This window comes from Vigna angularis, chromosome 2, assembly GCF_016808095.1.
Source record: "Vigna angularis cultivar LongXiaoDou No.4 chromosome 2, ASM1680809v1, whole genome shotgun sequence".
NCBI lineage: Eukaryota > Viridiplantae > Streptophyta > Magnoliopsida > Fabales > Fabaceae > Vigna > Vigna angularis.
The window spans coordinates 15,049,447-15,073,878 of NC_068971.1; the positions used below are offsets into that span (position 1 = coordinate 15,049,447).

Here is a 24,432-nt window from a genome sequence, read left to right on the forward strand (position 1 = left end):
TCACTGTTCGGTCTTCACTTCAACATTAATCAGGTTCTCTTCATTCAGCATTTCTTCCAAACGCTCGTCTCCATCTGCTCACATCCACACGGATGATCATTGCAATGACAAGACGGACGTACAAGGACAATTGACAACACAAGGAAAACGAAAGGGTAAGCTTACGTAATTTAACTCATGCATCAACATATAATTTCCAGTCAACAGTTTATTTCACACATACATAGCAACATACGCATTCATCATACATCACATAATTTAACGCATGTACAAAATAAAACTCAACACGACTGACTGTCCGGACTGTATGAAATCTGCGTAGTTACAGGCGTTCACGCACCCGGGTGGTGTGGTAACTGGCATCCTCATCAGCTGCCACCCGAGGTTAGTCCGTTCTTACGTCGCCCACGTTAACTTATGGACTAAGGACCTCCTGCCATTCCCACGCATGACGTGCGTCCTCTACTTGAGAACGAGCACTCACGGAACATCAGGATGAACAACCAGCATTAACTATCCACAGTCATACTTTACAACTTTCCACATTCAACCATGAGTCGTTCCTGCCTGGAACGCTCGTTCAATATTCATAACTTTCATATCATCGCAAATACTGTTCATCATTCACTTTTGATCATATATTCATAATTCACTAGTCATCATTCCATAATCATTTTCATCATTCATAAGGAAGCCATTAAAAAGGAACGTTCTTTCAAAAGTCACAATATTTCCATTCATCTCATGCAATCTTCATCATTTAATATTTGTCATTTTACTATTCATCATTTACTGTTCATCATGAACTATTCATCATTTAAATACTGAACGTTCCATCACAAGGGGAACGAGGACGAACGCTATCCGCGAGGCCAAAAGAACGCTCGTCGGATCAAAGAACGAACGCCAAAAGTGAGACCGAAAGACGCTCGTTCGAATCGAAGAACGAACGGTTTAAGTTCAGAAAAAATGCAAGTCAGGTACTGTTCACTGGACGAACGTTGTCAGCGAGACCAAAACAACGCTCGTTCGTATTAAAGTACGAACGGCAGAGAAACAGTTACGTTCAGAGAACGGGCGCTCAAAATAATACCGAGCACTATTAGGACGAACGCTCATTTAAAACCGAGCACTATTAGGACGAACGCTCATTTCAAACCGAGCACCATCAGGACGAACGCTCAGTGTGAGACCGAGCACCAATTAGAGCGAGCGCTCAATCTGAGACCGAACGCCAATTTTGACGAACGTTCGGTACGAGACCGAACTCCAATTTGAACGAACGTTCGGTATGAGACCGAACTCCAATTTGAACAAACGCTCATATTCAACCCGAGCACACGAAAGGACGAACGCTCAATCTGAAAACGAGCACCAGGACGAACGCTCAGTGTGAAACCGAACGCTAGTAGACTTTAGACACGAGGACGCTCGTCCTCAACAAGGGATCGATCCAAATGAACGAATCCCACTTCTGTTATTTTCACCAGAAAAACCGAACGGTCAGAGATCGTTCAGCAATGAACGTACGTAATTACAGGGGATTGTTTTCTTATTTCATTCCATATACTTTCCAGTTCAAAATCTCATTAAAATCACATGTAACATAGTCATATATCATTTTCATTCCTTACAAACGAACGTTCATGCATCTCAGAATCCAATATCATGCATTATATTCATACAATCAAATAACGAACGTTCACATAGGCATACATCAAAAACAGTTAAATTAAGTAAGCTTCCCTTACCTGGAATGAACGAACGTTCACAGGCGCACACAGACGCTCTCTACTCAAATCCTTATCACCAACGCTCGTTAATCCACTATATATGAACGAACGCTCAGAAACCCACCTATATTTGGTCATATACTGTTAGGACGAACGTTCAGAATATTTAAGAACGAACGTCATTTTACAAAAAGGCCAAACGCTGAGAATCGAAAACAACACTCGTTTGGACGAGCGCTCAAAGGAGAACGAACGCTACGGGACGAATGCATGAGCAACGCATGAGCGAACGCTCGTCAGCTAAAGAAAACGAACGTTCAAATCAAAGTGGACGAACGTTCAATTCGTCTCAATTTGGACGAACGTCCAGTTTGAAACCAAATTGGACGAACGCGATTCTGCAGATTCTGCAGAATCACAGGTTTTCCAGAAAACCAGAAAAACCTCCATTTTTAACTTTAAAGCTTTTGGATTTCTACAAAAACAGTGAGATTAACTAATCAAAACGAAAATTCTAGCACTCCTTACCTCTTGAAGACTTCCTTTGTAAATTCTTTGAGTCTATCTCCTCCAAAACTTCAAAAGTTCTCCACTTCCCCTCTTTCCCAGAACTTGCAGCAAGAACTTCTCCTCTCTCACAAAAAATTTGGCAGCAATCCTTTCCCCTCCCAGCAGACCCATAGCTTCCCTTTTTAACTTCCCAAACTCTTCCCTCTTCCCCTCTTCTTCTCTTTCCTTTTCTTGTTTGCTTTTGGTTTTGTTTTCAAAGGGGGAAGCAACGTTCGCTGTCCCTTTGTGGCAGCGCACGTTCCTTCCTCCCCGTTCTCTCTCTTTTTTTTTTTTTTTTTTTTTTTTTTTTTTGAGGCCTGACATATGACATCATCTCTATCTCTAGAAGTTCTAAATTGATATTAACTTCATCCATTATCATATTTTAATTTCATCCCTTTGTGGTTAAAGTATTCTTAATTTGGCTATTTACTTTAAACGTCTTTAAACCAACCTAATAGGTACCATCCTTGTATCTTTAATTTATCATAAATGATTACACTTTGCTTTTAAGCATTTTGGGTAAAATATACTTTTTTTTATTATGACTATTTATATACAAATGATAATTGATCAAATATAAAAAGTGGTGTCCTGAAATAATTATAAATAAAATGACACTTTTTATATGGATTGTAGTTATAATTGGTATGAGTGAGGTAACATATTTGTAATAAAAAAAGAAATATTTTTATATTGGTTATAGTTATAACTAGTACAAAAAGTGAACGATTGACATTTTTTTAATAAATAAAAAAAAATTTATATACTGATGATAATTATAATTGTATAAAAGGTTGATGTGGTAACATTTTCGTAATAAACAAAAATATTTTTTATTATTGTTTTAGTTATAATCAGTATAGAAAGTGATTTTTCCCTTGTAGTTATTTTCTACTTTCAGTCCAAAATAGCCTAGGCCTGCAAATGAAACAAAGCATTTGAAATAACATCTGTCACGCCTTACCATTATTCATCATCATTGGAACTATTTGAATTTGAAATTTCTTATCCGATTTTGCTTCTTTAGGTGATGCACTTGATGTTGTTCATGGTTGCTTGCAGTTATAGATTTGCAATGGAGAGAGATATAATTTTCAACTACATGTAGTTTTGCATCTTGGAAGTTCAGTCTATGTTGTAATGGAGATGTGATTTGGGGTCAACATGGTTTGTGCAATCTGTAGAGGGGATGCTCGTGTTTGTTGGCGCGCGATGCAAGTTCAATGTTGTTGTCTCATGGTGGTAGTGAATCTTAGAAATTTCCTTCTTCGACGAGGTAACAAGGAGGTCTGACAATATGCGTCGTGGTAATGGTTACATTGAAAAGGTCTAGTGAGTGAGTGTTGAAAGTCGATGTCACTGTTCGAGGGTGGTGGATTGCGCGATTTAGGAACTTGTGATTTGTTGTGTGCTTGTTCCTGTGATTGACGACGATGTGTAGGTGTTGCTTCAACGAGGCATAAGAATGTTGGCATGGTGGATTGCAGTGGCCAACAGTTTTTGAATGTGGTTGCCTTGATTTTGACTCGTGAAAGAAGATGAGCTATTTCTAAATTTTTTTATTGTACCTTTAACCGGTGTAAAAAGTGATATTTTCTTTATCAATTCTAGAACCAACACCAAAATGAATACTTTTTATATTCTTTGCTTTTTCTAAACTAATTATATAAAAAATCATTTTTGATAGTTATAAAAAAAAAATTCTCCACTAGTGTATGTGAATCATTAACCTTGCATGGCTCAGTTTCACTCTTTTCAACATAACTTAAACATGTGTTTAAATAAAGGGCTTCTAGTATTGTTTAACATCATATTAACATTAAAGTTATTGGAACAAAACTCTCTTCCATTAAAAGAGCAAAAAATTAGTTGAAAAAGAAAACTTCATCCAAGTTTTGTAAATTCATATGAACATAAATTTAGTATAAAAAAAAAAAATCCTAAAATAGGATTTCACATCAACCTTAATTCATATGAACATAAATTTAGGTTTGGTTAACTAATGTGAAACTCAATAATTTTCTTGAATCTTCTAGCTATCGGTAGGGCGTATGCCATAAAAAATGATATATATGAAAAATATAATTTCAAAAAATTCTGAAGAAAATTACATTCGCATCTGCAGTTGGTTCGTATCATTATCGTTCACATGTGAGAACATGACAAAGAAGACTTTCCTTGCATGTTCTTGGCTTTGACCAATTCAGTACTTAAATAAAGGCCCCCACATGGATTCACTTGCAATCAAATTGCCAAAATCTCTCAGCATTATTGGTTTATTATCTCTTATGGCTTCTCAAGCTCTTGTTCTTGTCTTCCTCTTATTTCCCTTTTCCTTACACCAAGTTGTTGCCTCCTCCTCCAATGGTTTGATCTTTGAAGGATTTGATGAAAACAGCGATATAAGCCTTGAAGGATCTTCCATCATCAAAACCAGTCGTTTACTTAAACTCACTAACAGATCAACCAATATTATAGGCCATGCATTCTACAAAACACCCTTCCAAATGCTCAACAAAACAGACCCTCCCCTTGAACCCTCTGCTTTTTCTTTCAGCACCTACTTTGTGTTCTCAATTGTATCCCCTAGTTCTGGTTCTGGGGGCTTTGGCCTTGCCTTCACCATAGCACCATCAACACAGTTTCCTGGGGCTGCGGCTGGCCATTATCTTGGTCTTTTTAACTCCACCAATGATGGGAATGACACAAATAACATCTTTGCGGTGGAGTTTGACACTGTAAATGGTTACAAAGGTGACTCGGACACTGAAGGAAACCATGTTGGGGTGAATATAAATGGAATGGACTCAAAGATTACTGAACCAGCTGCATACATTAAAGAGGGTACTGAGAGTGTAAAGGAGGATTTCAGAATGGCCAAGGTTGATGCTGTCCACGCTTGGATAGAGTATGATGGTGAAAAGAGAACTCTGGATGTAACAATAGCTCCTTGGGAATTATCAAGGCCCAGCACACCACTCATAAAGAATTACAACGTTGACCTTTCCAACGTTATGAAGGAAAACATGTATGTTGGTTTCTCAGCATCAACTGGCCAGGAAACAAGCTCTCATTATCTTCTAGGGTGGAGTTTTGCAGTGAACGGTGTTGCTATGAATTTGTCTAATCTTCCAGAGCCACCACCCAAGGAGGAAGATCCCTCTTCGTTTCCTTGGGTCAATGTTGTAATTGGCATCTTGTCCGCTTTGACTTTGAGCCTTCTGTGTCTTCTAATTCTTCTGACATGTTATAAGAGATACATGGATTTTGAGGTTCTTGAGGACTGGGAGATGGATTGTCCTCACAGGTTCAGATACAAAGATCTTCACCTTGCCACAGAAGGGTTCAAAGAGAGCCAACTAATTGGAATTGGAGGCTTTGGTGCTGTGTACAAAGGTGTCTTACCAACTTCAGGAACTGAAGTTGCTGTTAAGAGGATTGTGAGGAGCCCTTTCCATGGAATGAGGGAATTTGCAGCTGAGATTGAAAGCTTGGGAAGGTTGAGACACAAGAATTTGGTGAACCTTCAAGGATGGTGCAAGAAAAAGAATGATCTCCTTCTCGTCTATGATTTCATTTCAAATGGAAGCCTTGATTGTGTCCTATATAACCCCAACAACAGCTTTGTCTTGAACTGGGGGCAAAGATTCAACATTCTCAAAGGCATCAGTGCTGGACTATTGTACTTGCATGAAGAGTGGGAGCAAGTGGTGATCCATAGAGACGTGAAAACTAGCAATATTTTGATAGATGGAAACTTGAATGCACGTTTAGGTGACTTTGGACTTGCAAGGCTCTATAACCATGGTCAAGTATCACACACAACCAGGGTGGTTGGAACCATTGGCTACATTGCACCAGAGTTAACTCGCACAGGAAAAGCTTCTACAAGAACTGATGTTTATGCATTTGGGGTTGTGCTTCTTGAAGTGGTCACAGGTAAGAGGCCTCTTGATTCAGATCAGTTTTTCTTGGTCGAATGGGCGATTGAGAATTACCATTTGGGTCAAATTCTTGAGGTGGTTGATCCTAAGCTGAATTCAGTTTATGATGAGGAAGAAGTTGAGTTGGTTCTCAAGTTGGGTTTACTATGCACTCAACGTAGATCAGATTATAGACCTACCATGAAACAAGTTACAAGGTACCTAAACTTTGATGACCCTCTTCCTGATATTGGTGATTTGGGATATGGTGGTTCTAATAGCAGCAGCAGAATGAACTCAGGTTTCTTAGAAGTCACGCCATCTTTGAGAACTGTTGAAACATCTGGGTATCTGTCCTCCATTACCATGAGTACCAAGTCCTTGGATGCTGGTAGATAGCAAATAATCATGTTCTAGCATTTTCTACCACTGTATTTCTCTGAATATATTCTTAGTTCTTCTGTAATTCTTTCATTTCTTTCTATTAACAACCAAAAGATAATAACGTTCTTTTTTGGCAATGTAAGATTTCCTTTGCTTAATCAATATAACATGTTATGTTATAAGAGTAGGAAATGAACAAGCTTCAGTTTTATGTTAAAGTTAAAGAGAATAATCTCTGCATGAACTTGTAAATTTAACTGGATTATAATTTTGTTTCTGTTCCTTCTATTTTGCTTTTTTTTCTCCAAATTTTTATACATCATTATTAGTCTTTTGAATTTTTTTTATATATTCAAATAAAAATTTCTTATTAGTAAAAAAAGTTTTCGTTTTAAGGATTAAAGTTTGAGAATTTTTACAAATACAGAGACAAACTATTAGTATATAAATATCATGGACGAAAATTAAAATACGAAAACTTTTCTAGAACTGTTATTATCTCAATTAACAATTCAGAAAGGATGAAATGGTTAACTTTTTTATTAAATTATTATATTTCAATTTTAATAAGTTGAAAAAAATTATTACTGTATATTTAAACACACCCGAAAATTTATGATAATATACTTTAAAAGAATTAGCCTAAGTAGAAGTCAGACCAAGTCCTTGTTCTTAATCTTTCAAAAGATTTCTTTTTATTTTCTGTTACATATTTTATTATTATATAGTTTAGTGCAATAACAATTAAACTGTGTTTTTTCATTGGTTTATAAGATTCAAAATATACTGGAATAAAGTTTCTTTAAATTAATTACTTTTATTCATTTCTTTTTTTAAAAGTCTTATTCTAAACTTCTGTTGCTTTAAAGACTTTTTCTATTGTAATTGTTTGAAGATGAGAGAGATGTGGGAAGTGATTTGATAGATGTGAAAGTCATTTAATAAACACTTTCACGTTGAAGAAATTTTTACTTGTTTTCTAACTTTCACGTTTAAGAAATTCAGACTTCTTTTTAAAGAAATTTAGACGTTATTGTTAACTAATCTTGTCGGATAGTTATTACATTAGATAAAATTCCAAAATTCATGTGTGAAAAGGTCAAAGAGATAATTTTTTAAGTTATACAATAACTATTTTAAAAGCCATATAAATAATGAATTTTGATTAGAATATCAAATAACTAATATTAATATTAATATAAACAGCGGAATCAAATTAGATGAATTCGATCTAATTTTTAAATTATAATTCCTTATCATAATTAGTATTGTTTTTTTTTTACAAATTTTGGAGCATAAAATGTTTATATCGATCAAATAAGAATTCTCCATATATTTATATTGAATCTAATTTTACAATCAATTAAATAGCAAAACTTTCATGAATATCCTCCAATAATGATATGCTACCTTTCTCAACTATTAAATGAAAAGTTTGATAGATTAATTACAAATAGTTTGACTTGGTTTCTTTCTCAAGTTGATGAGTTGATATAAGGAAAGAGGAGTAAAGGATGAAATTTCCTTTTCCCTTAATTACACATTTTACCACTATTATTATCATTTTATGAATATTAAGCTTTAAATCTTTTCACATTTTAATATTAAAATATTCTCCGTACATTTCATCATGTTGATGATAAAACGATACCATTTTACAATAAAATTAATAATAACATGACGTCATTTTTAAGAGCCAAAGCTATGAGTAAATTGTATGAAACTTTATAAAATATATAACGATAAAATGTTTAAGAAATAAAGTTGAATAATAAATGTATAATGTGAATACACGGTAATTTAGAAGTGGTATTGATTTAAAAGTAGTAAAATTTGATTATTTTAATATTAAAATATTTTAATATTAATATTATGAAAAAAAAATTATTATTTTAAAATATATTATTTTTTAAAAACTATTTTTCTAGAGTTATTTTATTTTTCTTTAGGAGTTATTGTTTTTTGTTCGTCTAGTTGAAGAATTGAAACCGTATAATTGATTCTGGCAGTGAATTCTTCATTTTGGATAGATTAGTTTCTTATATAAGATAAGTTGATTTTTTGCTCCTCTTTTGATATGTTTTGTCTTCATTTGCATGTACATATGTTGTGTATGCATGTGAACGTTTGAGTCTTTTATGAGACTCTTTACTTATCAATGATTCTAAAGGTGTACCCTGATCATGTTTTGGTGATTCGTAGGAGCATATAGGACTTCTTGTGCATTGGTGTTGTTTTAGGTTGGTCATCTGTCAAGTAAAGGAAGCTAAATACCTTGTTTCCATAATTTTAGTAGCTTGATAACCTGAGTTTGTAGGTGGTAATTGTATGGATTAATTATTGAAATTTGTTTTGAATTCTATGATAGTGGATTATGTGCCATGTTGAAATTGGTGATTTAGTACTATGAATTTTGGTTGTAGACAGCTTGTTGAGTTGTAATGAGTTTTTGATGATTTGGGAATGATAGGATTTATGTTTTAAATTGGTCATTTTGGTAATAGGTCTGAGAGCTAGTTGAAAATTGGTCTAGAATTGGTGGTTTGAAAGGTGAAATTTTGTGGAGATTGTTTATGGAGTGAACTTGATATGAGAAGTTTGTGTTTGTGTCATTTAAGACTTTAGTAACTTCTTGTTCTGCTAAAATTTGGTCTTTCATATGCTAAGTTGTTGTTTGGGGTTGTGGTGATTGTTGGTTTGATCTAATGGACTGAGTCATTGGCCACTTGAACAAACTGGTATTTAATATGATGTTTAAACATGTTTTCGAATCAATTTTAGTGTCAAGAATACCAATTTAGTCATGTGGATAGTGCTTGAGTGCAATCAGATCAAGAATCAAAGTTTCTGGTTTCTAGTGTGATGTTGAACAGCCTTTTGTACGCTGAGCGCTGCAAAGTTAGAGAGCCTTTAGGCTTCAGGACGTTGAGTTGGACGTTGAACGCTGCAAGTCAGAGAGCTCTTGTCTTATGTGGCGTTGAGCGACACTTTTAGGCGCTAAATGTCACTTCTCTAGATGTCTGGATTCTTTTTCTCTTTAATTCGCTAGGCAAGATATTTGACTCACTATGGGTTTGGATTCTTTTTGCTCATTATGTGTTTTTTTATTATTTATTTGGTTTGAATTGGTTTATTTTGATTTAATGTATGCATGTGGATAATTATTGATGCTTTATGGATGGTAATAATGGATGTGTGTATGGACTAAGTACGTGGTAAAAGGAATTTCATGGGGAAATTATTATTGTATTTCTATAGTGTGATGTATTGATGTAGGAGCTCCAAAATGGGGGATGATTATGAGACTCTTAATAACCATTCAGTCTCAAGTAGAGAATGGTAGGGTATGTCGTGGAGAGTAGCAATAGGTCCTGAGTCTAGTAGTTACTTATTGGCCATAAATGTTTGATGGATTAACATTGGTGTGTGGTAATTTGATGTGGGCGAGTTGTTTCACCACACACGGGTGCATGTCTCCTAAGAGTTCGACATCAATACATGTATTCGGATGATCAAGTCTAGAAATGGTTGTATGTTTTAAGATTGATTGATTTTACTGTTATATGCTTACTTCTATAAAAGTGAGATATGATTACTTTTGGTACATTAATTTACATTTTCCTTTCTGTTTGTCTGTTAGTGTGTTTCTTCTTTTTTGTTATGATCATCTTAATGGTATAAACAGATGGAGATGTTTAAATTGATCTAGTGTAGGACGAGAGTAATGTTGAAGCTTAGAAGTAGACAATTTTTGCTTTCCGTTTCATCAATCTTGAAAATTAGTATTATGTTTTTGTTTTCAGTGTAATAGAACTCTTAGAGGTATAAAATCTTGGTATGTGTGTATATTTGATGTTATGGTTATGTATGAGATAACTGTAATAGTCATATATACATATTTTTTTGGAGTTATATGTTTTTTCAACCGTTTATGTGTGATATCTTTTTTAGTAATTGTATACTATTAAAATAGGATATTACATACACAATAATAATAATAAAAATAAAAATAATAATAATGAGATGGTAGAATGTAAAATTAAATCAATGTCTTTTTAATAATATGGAATTATTTAGTAAATATTTTCCTTTTCTATTTAAATATTAAATTTAGTCAAGTGATTTATTTTTAAAAATAAACCAAATGTTCATTATGAACTTTTATGTAATCATAGTCACTACATTTAAAATATAAAGTTAGTGTATTGTTTGATTTGAAATTTAAATAATATTCTAAATTACTTTTTTTTATTTAAATAACATATAGATACACTTTTTAATTTTTTAATATCAGTTATGAGATACGATAATTTATCAGATATGATATGTGTAAAACCCTATATAATTAGCAATAATAATTCTGTGATAAACCAGATTTATGCTCGTTATAATCCATGCTTATCCTATTAAATCCCATTTCAAATCTGCTTTTAAAATCCCTCTGCTGTGCAATAACACCGTGCCACAACATTCTCTGAAACGCGCACCACTGCACACATTCAGTGCATTAAAAACGCACCAATCTGTGCATGCACGCACGCCACGTGTCGCAGGAGAAGCTTCCAAAAGCAGAGTTTGGTGTGCAGGTGGCAGGCTAGGAGACGCTCGCCTGTTTGACGTGGAATCCACAAAAAAATCTGAGTTTTGAGAAACTCTCTCTCTCACCTGCACCATTCATCTTCAATCTCAGAAACTTACCCTTTCATCTTCTCCAACTTCTCACTAAGAACCTTCATCTTCTCTCTACCATTACTCACTTCTCTCAACTCCAAACAATTTTCTGAAACCATAGAAACGTTCACGGGCCAGTAAGCTTCGTTTTGATCCGAACCTCTTTTGATCCTGTAACTGGTAAGTTCCCAAGCCATAACCTAGTTCTAGAATTTCTAGGAACACTGTTTCAGTTGCATGCAAAGAGTAAAATCTGAGTTTCTGAGTTCTCTTTGGTTAAACCTAGTTGAGGAGCGTAAGAAAGAGCTTGTCGGGTAGAAATTCGTAGTTGGAGAGAATCAAGTTACACTGTTAAACGTTCACTGCTATCCAGGTAAGGGAAGCTTATATGTTTAATTTATACTGTATGTTGTATGATCTGAGTTGTATGAATGAAAAATATAAGGTTTGAGTTGTATGGATGATCACTGTTATTGTGCATGTATGAACTGCATGATGTTTGAGCTGTATGGTTGACCACTGTTATGGAATCTGGTTTTTCTGATTTTGATTTATCTGTCATGAACGATCACTGTTTGCATGGATTGTATATATTGTTGGTGGTTTGAAACGCATGTTGATTTGATTATGGATGAATGGAGTATGGTTATGGTAGAGTTGGAATGATTAAAATGTTGAAATCTGTATGAGAACTATGTTAAGGTGAAATAAATCTGGAATGAAAGTTACAAAGTTTATAAATTTGAAATCTGGAAAATTCTGCTGAGGTTGAGAAAATCTGAAATTTTTTTCATCCCCTTTGATAAATGACGCTCGTCACTGTACGGTCTTAAACCGTTCGGTTTTCCTTAAATAAACTTAGAATGGGATTCCTTCATTTGGAAAGAATTCTGCTCGTGAACGAGCGTCCCCATTTTAATACTGGAGAGCGTTCGACCTCATGTCGAGCGTTCGTCTTTAATGGCGTTCGACCTCATGTCGAGCGTTCGTCTTTGATAACGTACGGCTTCATGTCGAGCGTCCACCTTTGATAACGATTTGATCTTATGTCGAGCGTTCGTCTTTAATATCGTTCGGTCTCATATCAAACGTTCGTTCTAAATCGCGCAAGGTCTCCTATCAAGCGCTCGTACAATTGAATAATTATCTGATATCAAATAGCGTTCGTCCATACAGTTAATTAACGTTCGTCTTTTTATGAAAGTGGAACATAGAATGAAAATGTGAATTAATGAAAGAGTTAAGGTGTGAGAACGATTTAAGAAATGAAGTTATGATATTGATATTTGAACGAGCGTTCCAAGGAGGAACGACTCTGATTTCTATATTGGATATTGACTTTGGTAAAGTATGACTGTGGATAAGTTAAGACTCGCTGTCCATCCTGATGTTCCGTGATACGCCTCTTCAAGTAGAAGGGGGTATTCATGTGTGGGAACGGCAGGAGGTCCTTAGTCCATAAGTTAACATGGGCGACGTAAGAACGGACTTACCTCGAGTGGCAGCTGTTTGGTGTATCCCAGTTACTACATCACTCGGGTGCAAGGACGCTTGTAACTACACAGATTCATACAGTCCGGACGGTCTGTCTTATATATATGTTTCTATATGATTGTTATTTGACATGCTTACCTGTTGTATGTGTGGATTGAAATGTAAACTTATTTGATGGTTGTATAAATTAAATATCATAAGCTTACCCTTGCATTTCCTTGTGTTGTCTACTGTCCATGTATGTTCCGTCTTGTCAAAATGCAATGATCATCCGTTGTGGATGTGAGCAGATGGTGGAGCATCCCTTGAGCAAATACTGGAAGAAGAAAATTTGGATGAAACAAATCTGGTGGAAGTTGATGTGAAGGCCGAGCCTTAGAGCGCTCGTTAGAATAGATCTGTGAACGTTAGTGTAGTTTAAACGTTCGGCCAAGTATTTTGTAAGGTCGTTCGTCTTAAGCTTCTAAGTTTTGTTTTGTCGTACGTTGTTTTATACTTTTAAGAACGTTCGTTTCAGATTCTCATGGCCTGCGTTTATGCGCCTTCTTTTGTACTGATGCCGTTCGGCTTTTAAATCCTAATTTTTATGCAAAGACTGTTTATGTTACTGTTAATTGTAATTAATTCTGGATTATGGTAATTACTGTATTTTGGGATGTTACAATATGTATATGATACGTCGATACATTTATGTTGAAAATAATAGAATCCAAAATAAAAAATTATAAATTATTATCATCATAAAATATTACTACTTGATAGATTATAAATAAGTATTGATATAATATTCTAAGGTATTGAACATGTATGTATTAGACACTAATGCATGATCCAAATTAAAATATTGGTGCATCATAGAATATTCAACCAAATTTATAAGAAATTGTACACTACGAAACGAACTGTAAGCAACCGAACGACCCAAGGTTAACATAACGATCCATACATTACAGACTGCTCTTACGATTAAGAGGTAAAGACATAATTAAGAAATATTAAGTCATGATTAAATTGCAAGTAGGTCTACACTAATCAAAAGTCCACATAGAAATCTATAAGGTAAAGAGATAGGTGACTGCGATTATTACGCATTTAAGACTGAATAGTGATAATCGGATGATAACTTAAAACTAACTTAAGTGTCAGAGTATCTTTACATGTACACACCGCTCGGATTTAAATCATACTGGACTGAAGATAAAAGGTTTGTGAGATATTTAGAGGACTCGAAAAAGACCTTGTGTTAAAGAATCAAGACAAATTGTGGAAGTGTGTACCTCGGCTCCAATATAATGAAACAGAAATTAATTGCTTTCAATAAATCTTTTTACAATTTATGAAAGCATTAAATTTATTTTCCTTTTTTTTCATATTAATGAATAACGAAAGTAATTAATATTAAGGGTAAGTATGGTATATTTGTAATATTGTTTTAAAATTTAAAAAATCAATTATATTAATTATTTTTATTGATTAGTGTAATTATGTTAGAAGTGTTTTGCGTTAAACCATCTAGAAACTATATTCGGGTAAGCTGGTTGTAATATTTGAATATCATATTTAAAGAATTGAAATTCTTCATAATTTTTATGAAATTAGAAGAAAAAAAGTGTGTGGAATAAATAAAGTCGTCATGGTTACCTGGGATATCTTATCTGTTTAAAACTATGATATAAATTTGCCAGTCCAAATTCATTGAATTTTTTTGTGTTATCATCTATAGAACATTAAAAAGTATTAATGTTGGTACTTTAAAAATATGTATTAATATATTTTAAAATATCAAAATCAGTATTCATGATTGTACTTTAAAAAGATTAAAAAAAAAAACAGTACAGAAAAATCAAACAAAAAATCTAAATTCGAAGTTCGCAACTTCACGATGAACTCAGTTTACTTGGTTTATGTGACATTCTTCAAAGGTTCTTCAATATTATCAGTTGAAGTTACGATTAATGTTCTTCTGTCAGCACGAACATTATTATTTTGTGTCTAATTCTACATCTTCTCCACAATTCTGAATCACTACATGAAATGAATTTAGCTACCCATTACTGTTTTTCAAGAAAGGAAGCAACTGACCCAAATGGGATCGAGTCTTTTTTACACTCCAATTGAACTGATTAAGCATTGGCATACAACATGAGCCATATTGTTTGTGCTGGAAAGTAAAAGGATTGCTTATAAAAGAAAATTGAACAAAAGAAATAGGTAACCAAATATTAATACAGTAGATCACTTTATTCGTCAGGTATGTTCTTTCACATTTGCGCAGGTACTGTGAATTGATAAACGATGTTTCTTGTGTTTTGAACTGTGTCGACGCTTCTGCACATTTGTAGATGATGGGAGGACAGGGCTCTTTATAGCACAAAGCTTATTATTCTTCATAAGCCAAGAGAAGATAAATTCCAGGCCACACCCTTTTGGAGAAGAAGCATACGAGTGCTTAGTAGAACCTTTGAGATAACCTTCATGACTACAACAAGTATCACTAACTTTGGAATCATAGGAAATATGTGCTTCAGATGATGCAGCCAATGCATTGGCATCAGGCAGAAAACGGTTGATCATATAGGTTGGAGATTCACAGCCATCAGACTCTGAAAGCTTTAATCTCAACCCATTATTGCTTTCACTGAGAGCTGCGTCTGATTGTTGCATAATGTATAGTGCTTCAGAGAGAGACAAAACATCCATTGCATCAGAGAAAGAATTATTCTTCTTGTCATCATCTTCTTCATTGTCGCCATCGCAACCATCATCTTCATCAAATGCAAGAACATCGGTATATACTTCAGCTTTGGCTGCTTCTTCAGGTGGATGCCAAAGGCAAGGAGGTGGTCTTAGCCGCGGGGTGTCTATGTCTCCATAGATGCTATCGCTCCTCTCAATGATTTTTGGTTTCCCTGGGGCATGTTCCCATGAAAATGGAACACTTGTATTTGCTACTATGCTGTCAGGTGAGCTTGAGGAGCATGATGATGCACCTGCAACACCTGAAAAACCAAAACGCTTTGTTGACAAAAGAGATGCGTTAAAGTTCAACTTTCTAGGTCGTTTGGAATCCATATGGCTTCCAGATTTTTTTTCTCCGTCCTCTGTGTAGGGGATATTCTGTGACCGGAAAGACTATCAGAAATATCTAATTAATTGGAAAAGGTTCATTAAATCATTAAAATCTTGATTAGAGAGAATATGGGATGGAGTTAGTTGAGTGGAATAAAAATACAGTTGAAAACATAGATATCTCGTGAAAATCACTAAATCAAGTCCTGCTTTAAAATGGTCACGGGTGAGTTGATAATCTCCTTCCATGTGGGAGGAAAACGGGAAGCCAGATATTTAAAGTTAAATAATTCGAAAAGGAGGGGATGCTATATATGCAACGCTAAAGGATGAAAGAGAATAAAAACCTGTCGTATGTACAGAAGCAGCTGAACTGACATAACTGTGTTTAAACTCTTCAATAAACGTATCACAAAGTAGACATGTTTGAGTAAATTTAAATAATCAACAGAGAAGTCATTTAAAGCATGTAGGGGTGGGGGTAAAAAGAAAAATATAGACGAATTGAATAGACGAAAACTTTCATAGCTGGTATTGATATGGTTCTCCAAAGAGAACTCTGTCACAATACACAGTTTGCAAGGCAATTGTGTTATACAACAGAGAGGACTGAAAAAACAACACAATGTGAATTGGCGATTGCTCGGCCAAAAAATTTGTGGTAAATATCTAAACCTTCGATTGGAATACCGTTCAGAAATTTGCATAAAGAATAACATGTGTATCTCTTGCTTCAAAGTAATTTTGGAAGCTCCACGCCGGTAATCCAAACAGGTTGACATCTGTTGCATAACAAACTGACTTTCATGTACAAGTTTGTCTAAAACTGTGGTAACTTATAACCATCCCTGCCGGTGTTGTATACTGGAAACAGCAGTGGCATCTGCATCCATAGCTGGCAAAACCATAATTCATTACATATATTTACAAGCTATCTTCCTCACTTCCCGTTCAGTTTCAATCCAAAAGGATCTGTCTAACTTACCCTTTCAATTTTGTAATTCAGCATCCACAAGGTTAGCCTAAAAGATAAGTAGATCAGACTGTTTCAGGAGACAAAATCCAACAGATAAATAGCACTGATGATAACTGGGTCGTGAGGTGTAAAAAAGTATAGGTTGGCAAGAATAGGCCTGTCACCATAAGGAACACTCCAAGAACACCTGATCATTGGTTTTTGACTTTCTCACTTTTGTTCATTAATTCGCTCCCGTGCTTTATTACAAAGCTCTAACGTCTCAGCATGGGTAGGATCAAGACAAAGGGCGGCTTCACAATCTCGGACGGTAGAAATATAATCACCCATTGAATCATGAAATGCTGCTCGAAGATGTAACAGTTGCAAATCTGGCTTAAAACCAATGGCCCTTGAAAGTTCCGCTATTGCTTCATCTTCCTTGTGATCATCCATTAAAACTGAGAGAAAGAGACCGCATGTCAGAACTTGACAAGTTATGTGCACACTGAGGAGTGTAAGACAATTCACAAACAGGTTTCAAGGATTCAAGACAGAAACATGATTGCATTATTCTGTCTCATCTTAATAGCAAACAAAATAATATACATGAATTAAGGCCAAAATAAAAAACAACAAAAAAAACGTACATAAATAAAAGGAGCCTCTAAGGATTTAGGCTATCAGAGAAGAATAGGCTAAATTTCAATGGTTGCTGGTGTCAAGATAAAATAGCTAAAAATGAGCAAGACAACTTCCAGAAAAGTGAAATTTGATAGGCATGTTATCAACACAGTCGTACAAATATATAAACTACTATACTAGAGTACTCCTCCAAGACTTAAGGCAATGCCTAAAGCTCCTTTTATACTCAATAAGAGTGCAAGATACATGTATTATTTCCCATAACACACATAAATAAAAGGAGCCTCTAATTATTTAGGCTATCAGACAAGAATAAGCTCAATTTCAATGGTTGCTGGTGTCAAGATAACATAGCCAAAAATGAGCAAGACACCTTCCAGAAAACTGAAATTTGATAGGCATGTTATCAACACAATCGTACAAATATATAAACTACTATAGTAGAGTACTTCTCCAAGACTTAAGGCAATGCCTAAAGCTCATTTTAACTCAATAGGAGTGCAAGATACAAGTATTATTTCCCATAACGTACATAAATAAAAGGAGCCTCTAATTATTTATACTATCAGACAAGAATAAGCTTAATTTCAATGGTTGCTGGTGTCAAGATAAAATAGCCAAAAATGAGTAAGACACCTTCAAGAAAAGTGAAATGTGACAGGCATGTTATCAACACAGTCATACAAATATATAAACTACTATAGTAGAGTACTCCTCCAAGACTTAAGGCAATGCCTAAAGCTCATTTTATATTCAATAAGAGTGCAACATACATGTATTATTTCCCATAACCTTTCACCATGATGCGAGGTTTTAATGAACTACAATTAATGCAAGTTTAAGTTTAGATAAGGAGCATGGATGGAAGCTAGCATGGATGCAGTATTTAATTTAGATTGGAGGTAACCTAACCACAAATGCTGTTAACTTTAAAAAGTGAAGGTAGGGTACACAAACAAATAAATGAAGACAGCTGAAGGATAGAAAATCATTTCGTTCAAGTAGTTATTAATTGAATTTGGATGTCATGTTACCCAGCTGATGTATATTTTCTATTTATGGAGGGAAGAGTACATTACAAGGAAAAGTTAAATCCTATAACACTCAACCCCTTAGGTTAGGTACACTCAAAACCTAGCTTCATGGAAACTGTACAACACAATAATAATCATAATTTTAAGACTCCCTCTCATGCTAAAAAGCATATAAATTGTATGCACCAAGCTTGGAATATATAAACTGAATTCTAAGCCCTCTTAGTGAGAATATATGCAAGCTGGTTGTTAGAGCTGATAAATCCACTAAAGAGTTCCTTGGACAGCAGCTTCTCCCTAATAAAATATCAATTGATCTCTATGTGTTTGGTGCTTTCATGATACACAGGAACAAAAGCAATATGAAGAGTTGTTAGAGCTGTATACAAGCTGATAAATCCACTAAAGAGTTCCTTGGACAGCAGCTTCTCCCTAATTAAATAACAATTGATCTCTATGTGTTTGGTCCTTTCATGATAAACAGGATTGGAAGTAATATGAAAGGGTTGTTTGATTATCACAATTCAACTTCATTTGTTCAACTTCACAAAATTTCCCTCTTGAGGGAGTTTTATCCACACAAAAAATAGAGAAAAATATAATTAGTTGTATGAAGATTACCTGCTGCCCTATATCTGTAAGGGTAAGTCCTTAGGGGATCCAACTGTGTTGCCAAAATAAGATCACTCTTTGCCATGTCACGATCACAATATTCTGAACGTTTCTCATACGCAGATGCATTATTCCTGGCCTTTGCTATCAGTTTTGTCATCTCATCATATGCAGTTTTGTGCTGTTCTTTAAGATGATATACACGTGCTAACCCTTGATGTGCTCGTGTATGCTTGATGTTAAGTGCATGCTTGTAGCAGTCAGCAGCAAGGTCCAATTTGCCACAATCTACATATACGCTTCCTAAATTATTCAGCGCCTACAATGTACAAGAATCACGTTTGTAAATTTATTGTTTCAGCACTGAAATCCAGTTAACATGTTTAATTTAATCTGAAAATAGGTATAATACTCACTTGTCCTTTGCGAAGACCATCTGAGGGGCATCTAAGAGCTTCCTCCAAGAGATTGATCACATATTTCGATGACTCTGAATCAAGACTGGAGTCAGCTAGGGCATAAGCTTTGAGAAAGAAAGCTTCAAATGACCTTTGAATAGAAATGGACTCCTCAGCTTTTGCCAACGCTTCTTCACGATAACCAGTGTCATACAATATCCATCCTTCATAGACAAGTCTTTCATGTGCTGAACATGAATGATTTCTTGCTAGACGCAAACTGTGCATGGCTGCCTTCTGAGAATTTAACCTGCAAGATTAGAAGCATCGATGCTAAAGTGAACAGGGTCGTGCTGAGGCAGTAAAAATAATGAAGAACTGAAACACTAATCAAATAACCTATGTGATTAACATGCAAAAATTAGAAAGAGGTTAATGCATTGCATGCTTATTTGCTGTAGATACTGAAAAGTAAAAAACTAGTGAAAAACTAAACACTTGAATCACCTGACCCTTGAAAAAGTGATAGAGATATCAGCTTTCATCTATCCTACTGGTGGTAGAAAGTGCAGTAGGATACAATAATACAACAAAAAAGAACATGGCGTGTATCAAAAACCTACAACCGTTTAAAAAAGGCAAGGAAACATCTCAATTTTAAAACTCAGCCCCGTACGTAATTTCCAACAGGAAAATATTATATTACCTTCTATTACCCATCCTTTCTGTAATTTCTGCATATACTGCATTGTTCATGCTATGGATTAAAAGGTTCAGGAAGACAGTTACTGAGTAAGAGGGCTGTTAAAGTATGTCCGCAAGGGCTCGCTATTGATTTTAAATCTTTTAACTAAGGAAAGATATCTGGCTTGGAAAAATTGAGATGCCACAACCTAGTATGGAGAAAAGAGAATAAGAAATACCACGACTTTTTATGTGCTCTTGGATTGTGAATTCCTCCCTTCTTACCTCTCACTTTCCTTAAACAAAAAACAAAATTGGTTTCATTTTTCCTTTTTCCTACTTTATGCAATAAAAATCTCCATTCTTAATGCTCATATGAACTAAAAAAAATCTAGAAGCAAGAAACCCAACTCAACCCACACAAAAAGGATAGCATCGGATGAAGATCCTACATCAACTAGAGATATGACCAAATTATAATATATAAGTAGACGTAAACCTAAACTTATAAACCAGTTTTGTAAAGTTGACTAAATTTTACTTTCTTTAAAATGATACAAGATTCATTCAAAGTCTATCCTAGTCAAGTTTATTAAGTCTATTGTGTCACGGTTATCAAATTCGCCCCCCACGCTTGAGATGTTCAATCCTCGATATAAATGAGTATAAATTTCATCTTTCAAGCCGGATTTGTGAAATTGGGTTAGTTTTAAATTTCACATTCTTAATAGCACTAACAGGATCATTTAACGTGCTAATAAATCTGTTCCACAGTACCTGGTTACTTTTCTAGTTTGGTGGATGACCAATGACGATGCGACAGTTTCCTCTATTTTAAATATGCTACAAGGTCACTAGTCATCATAACAAACTAATCTATTTAGCAACAACTTCCGTGCAGAAATATGTTCATGATTAAATTCAGTTTAAACTGAAAAAGAACTACAGAGACAGATATAGCTATATTTAGACATGAATCACCCTTGCTAATGACAGAGAGAACTACAAAATAACTACAAAATAACCAACAGAAAATAATTCCATTTAGTGAGAATTTTTTTAGAAAACAACTTACAAGGTTTGAAACATTATACTTGAGTTGATGTAAGGCTTATTCATACCTCAATAGAAGGAGTGATTGCCGGAAGCGTAAGATACTTTTCCCAGGGTCATTTTCCAACATTTTGTGTACAACAGCCAAAGAACCAATATCATCGACAGATGACCATCTGTCATACAATTGCATCCAGCAATCAGCCTGGCTCCACTGCTGAGCAACAGGGCGGAGGAGTTCTACCAAGTGACCACCATGCATATTCCCATAGAACACCATATAATTTGGATCCAGCGTCAAAATTGCCCTGACATCTCTGAGGGCTCCTTCATAATCCTTCATAGCAATCAAAAACCAAGCTCTCAACTCAAGGCAGTCCGGAGAGACCTTGAAACCAATTATTTTATCAATTTCAGAAATGGCAGCTCCAATCTTATTCTCCTCTAGCAAAGAAACAGCCTTGTATTTGTATGGAAAAGAAAGAGTTGGATCCAATTCAGTTGCAGAGAGCAAGTCCAACATTTTCTCCTTCCCAGTGCAATACAAAGACCTCTCCTGATACATCCAACCAACTGGTTTGTAATTTTCTGTAAGGGAGTTTATCATCTCATATGCCGAAGACATGTGACCAAGCTTATACTTGGCCCTTGCAACGCCCACTAAAGAATAAATATGTCCTGCCTCAACAGCAGCCTCCAACCAACGTTGTGCATCTTTGTATTCCTTTCTCTCAAGCATAACAACTCCCAATTGGTGATAAGCAAGTTGTTTCTGCCAACCCTCCACCGCGCACTCTCCCAATCTTTCCAAGAGCATCACTGTCATGTTAGACCTCATTTCTTCCTCCATCGCAACCTGACTCAAAAAATAATACAGCACAAACGACACGTGCCCCACAAGGGCCAATCTATCCCTACCCTCAGGACTACAAAATAACTTCATAACACTCCATCGCTGCAACGAACCAGGAAGCTCCCTCAGAAACACCTGCAAGCAAGCCGCCACAAGCAGATATGCAGTCTCCTCCAGTCCATACTCAATCAGCAACACCGCGTCATCCATATCCAAAACCAGAGAAGCCAAATGCGTGTCACAAGCATGCTTCATCTCCTCACAACAAAACTTGTTCGCAAAAGAAAGCATCTCAAGAATAACATTAGGAGGGAACTCACTCAGCCTCTTAGTTCTACTAAAAACCTCAACAGCCATCATTGCCTCAACAGAAACACAATTCATAGAGAAATTTATCTTCTCCCTTCTACACTCAAGAAATCCACCACACAACATTGTCTCAAACGGCCTTGAAAGTGCAGCCATAGAGTACCTCCTACAACTAATTTCACTATCACCAATGCAGAAAAACACATCATCATCTTCAGCATCACGATCACCAATACCATCAACATATTCACTCGAAGTGGAACATTCTCGTTCGCATTCCTGACTACGAACAACACAATCACTAACTATCTCCCTACGAAAACACGTACAACGATCAAACACCGATTCATGATCATACCCGGGGACCAAACTAGCCTTAGGACACTCAAGGTTTCTTCCACAGCAATCCATCGAATTCGATCCAACAAGCTCATCCTCTCTCCGCTCATACCTCAGCCACGAAGCCAACACAACCTTCGCGTGCACCTCCGCCGCGTGCCTCCGAGCCTCACGGAGCCCCCGGCGGAACAGCTTCGGATCCGGCAGGCCACGCAACACCGCGCATTGCTCCAAATACACCTCGGATTTTTCGAGCGCCACGCAACTCTCAGCCCTTCGATGTACGCGGGCGAGGGTTTCCACAAAGTCCAAGGGCCTCAAGGAAGGCTCAATCGAAGGTTCCAGAAGCTCCGAAGCTGGAAGCCCGCACGGGAGAAGAGTCTCCGAAACGGCGTCGTGTCTGGAAGCTGTGGTCGAAACCGATTTGGTTCGACCGGGCGGGGTTTTGGAATGGTCGAACGAAGTATGCAGCAGTTTATCAGCAGCACTGACTGAGCTCCGATCGGCAGCAGCGGCGGCGGAGGGTTTGAGCGCGTGGACCTGCGTGCCCTTACAAGCGTCCATGATTTTCATGCTACGAATGGAGTTGAAGATGTTCTGCTGCATCTTCCGTTTTTCAACGGTGGAGCTTTCGGAGTCGAGAACAATTGAAGCTGTCAAGAGAACAAAATCGGGTTCGCGAATATTTATTTATTTAAATTTAAAACAAAAATAAAAATAATAAATGGAGGGTTCTCTCTATTTTTTTGGGCACAGAGATTCCAGGGTTTGTTCCTCTGTGCTTTATTTTTTCTCATAATTTTTTTTTTGAAAAATAAAAGGTGATAAGGGTGGTGGTGTGTAACAAGGCGTTGATGCTGACGTGGAGGTGGCCGTTGAAACGGCCACTTCCGTTCTCTGCTTTGTGTCTATCTCGTGTTCTTCTCCGAATGAGAATCTCTCCCACCTTTTATGAGGATATAGCTCCCAAGGGCACGTTGGATGTCATGTATTTCGTATATGGTATGATATACTTTAGTTTTCGTATATGGTATCGTATACAGTAGGGAAAAACATCATTCCTTTCAAAAAGTAAAGGTTTTCATATTACATAAATCAAAATATATATAAAATATCAAGTAAATGTTTGGATTTATTTAGCCCATATATATCATATATCTCTTTAATTAATATATAGCTATAGTTTTCCATTTTCTCCTATAATATAAATGGATCTTGGCACCTTTTAAAATTTCATACTAAAATTATTGAAATGTGAATTTTCTAACTTTTATTACAGTGACGTCAAATTTGGTTTGAGAAGTGTCAGTTTTGAAAACCAGTAATTGCGTTGGTGGGTAGTAGTAGCGGTATAACAATTTGGTTAAAAAATACGTGTGTACAATAAAAATATATAGTTTTTTAGCCTTTTTCTTCTGAATTACTGTTTTAGTTTGAATATTGCGCCGAATAGGTATCTATTTTTGTACAAGCAAATTCACGTTATGTTTTACTTATATTTTAAGATAATTAAAGTAATAATATGTTAGTATGTTATTTCTAAAAAATTAAGGGAGCGTATTTTAGAAAATTTTATAAATTTATTGAAATTAAAGGTTGTGATAAATAAATATATTTAAATATATTAATTATAGTTTACATTTACAGTGAATAATTTAATTATGACCTAAATTCAGTTTTTAATAATGGATAATTTTTAGATTGAAGGGATAATAAAATATACA

General features: G+C 35.5%; 3 protein-coding genes across 4 annotated transcripts; 1 reads left to right on the forward strand and 2 right to left on the reverse strand.

The window, feature by feature from the left end:
• The first annotated feature begins 4,544 nt into the window (after positions 1-4,544).
• On the forward strand, positions 4,545-6,674 carry LOC108327296 (lectin-domain containing receptor kinase VI.3). Its single transcript, XM_017561015.2, has one exon. It carries the CDS (start codon positions 4,574-4,576, stop codon positions 6,605-6,607), a length of 2,034 nt encoding a protein of 677 aa, XP_017416504.2. The 5' UTR covers positions 4,545-4,573; the 3' UTR covers positions 6,608-6,674.
• Positions 6,675-15,004: 8,330 nt separating this feature from the next.
• Positions 15,005-15,829, reverse strand: LOC108329004 (uncharacterized). The gene has a single exon (XM_017562958.2). It carries the CDS (start codon positions 15,827-15,829, stop codon positions 15,005-15,007), a length of 825 nt encoding a protein of 274 aa, XP_017418447.1.
• Positions 15,830-16,198: 369 nt separating this feature from the next.
• On the reverse strand, positions 16,199-23,668 carry LOC108329003 (ethylene-overproduction protein 1). Of its 2 annotated transcripts, XR_001832180.2 has the most exons (5): positions 21,276-23,668; positions 19,489-19,780; positions 19,082-19,391; positions 16,812-17,242; positions 16,199-16,721 (listed from the first exon to the last, which is right to left on the reverse strand). XR_001832180.2 is itself a non-coding variant. In XM_017562957.2 (4 exons), the coding sequence occupies exons 1-4, from the start codon at positions 23,312-23,314 to the stop codon at positions 17,013-17,015; spliced, it is 2,871 nt and encodes a 956-aa protein (XP_017418446.1). In that variant the 5' UTR covers positions 23,315-23,668; the 3' UTR covers positions 16,199-17,012. The 2 variants fall into 2 exon arrangements, 1 of the variants encoding a protein (XP_017418446.1); XM_017562957.2 differs by having other exon boundaries at positions 16,199-17,242.
• Positions 23,669-24,432: the final 764 nt, after the last annotated feature.

Excerpts from the sequence above, each read along its gene's own strand:
- LOC108327296 (XM_017561015.2), top strand. The coding sequence starts at position 4,574 with ATGGCTTCTCAAGCTCTTGTTCTTGTCTTCCTCTTATTTCCCTTTTCC.
- LOC108329004 (XM_017562958.2), bottom strand. The coding sequence starts at position 15,829 with ATGGATTCCAAACGACCTAGAAAGTTGAACTTTAACGCATCTCTTTTG.
- LOC108329003 (XM_017562957.2), bottom strand. The coding sequence starts at position 23,314 with ATGCAGCAGAACATCTTCAACTCCATTCGTAGCATGAAAATCATGGAC. Across the intron at positions 19,781-21,275 it reads CAATCACTCCTTCTATTGAG|GTTAAATTCTCAGAAGGCAG; the intron begins GTATGAATAAGC and ends CTAATCTTGCAG. Across the intron at positions 17,243-19,081 it reads TTACAGATATAGGGCAGCAG|TTTTAATGGATGATCACAAG; the intron begins GTAATCTTCATA and ends TCTTTCTCTCAG.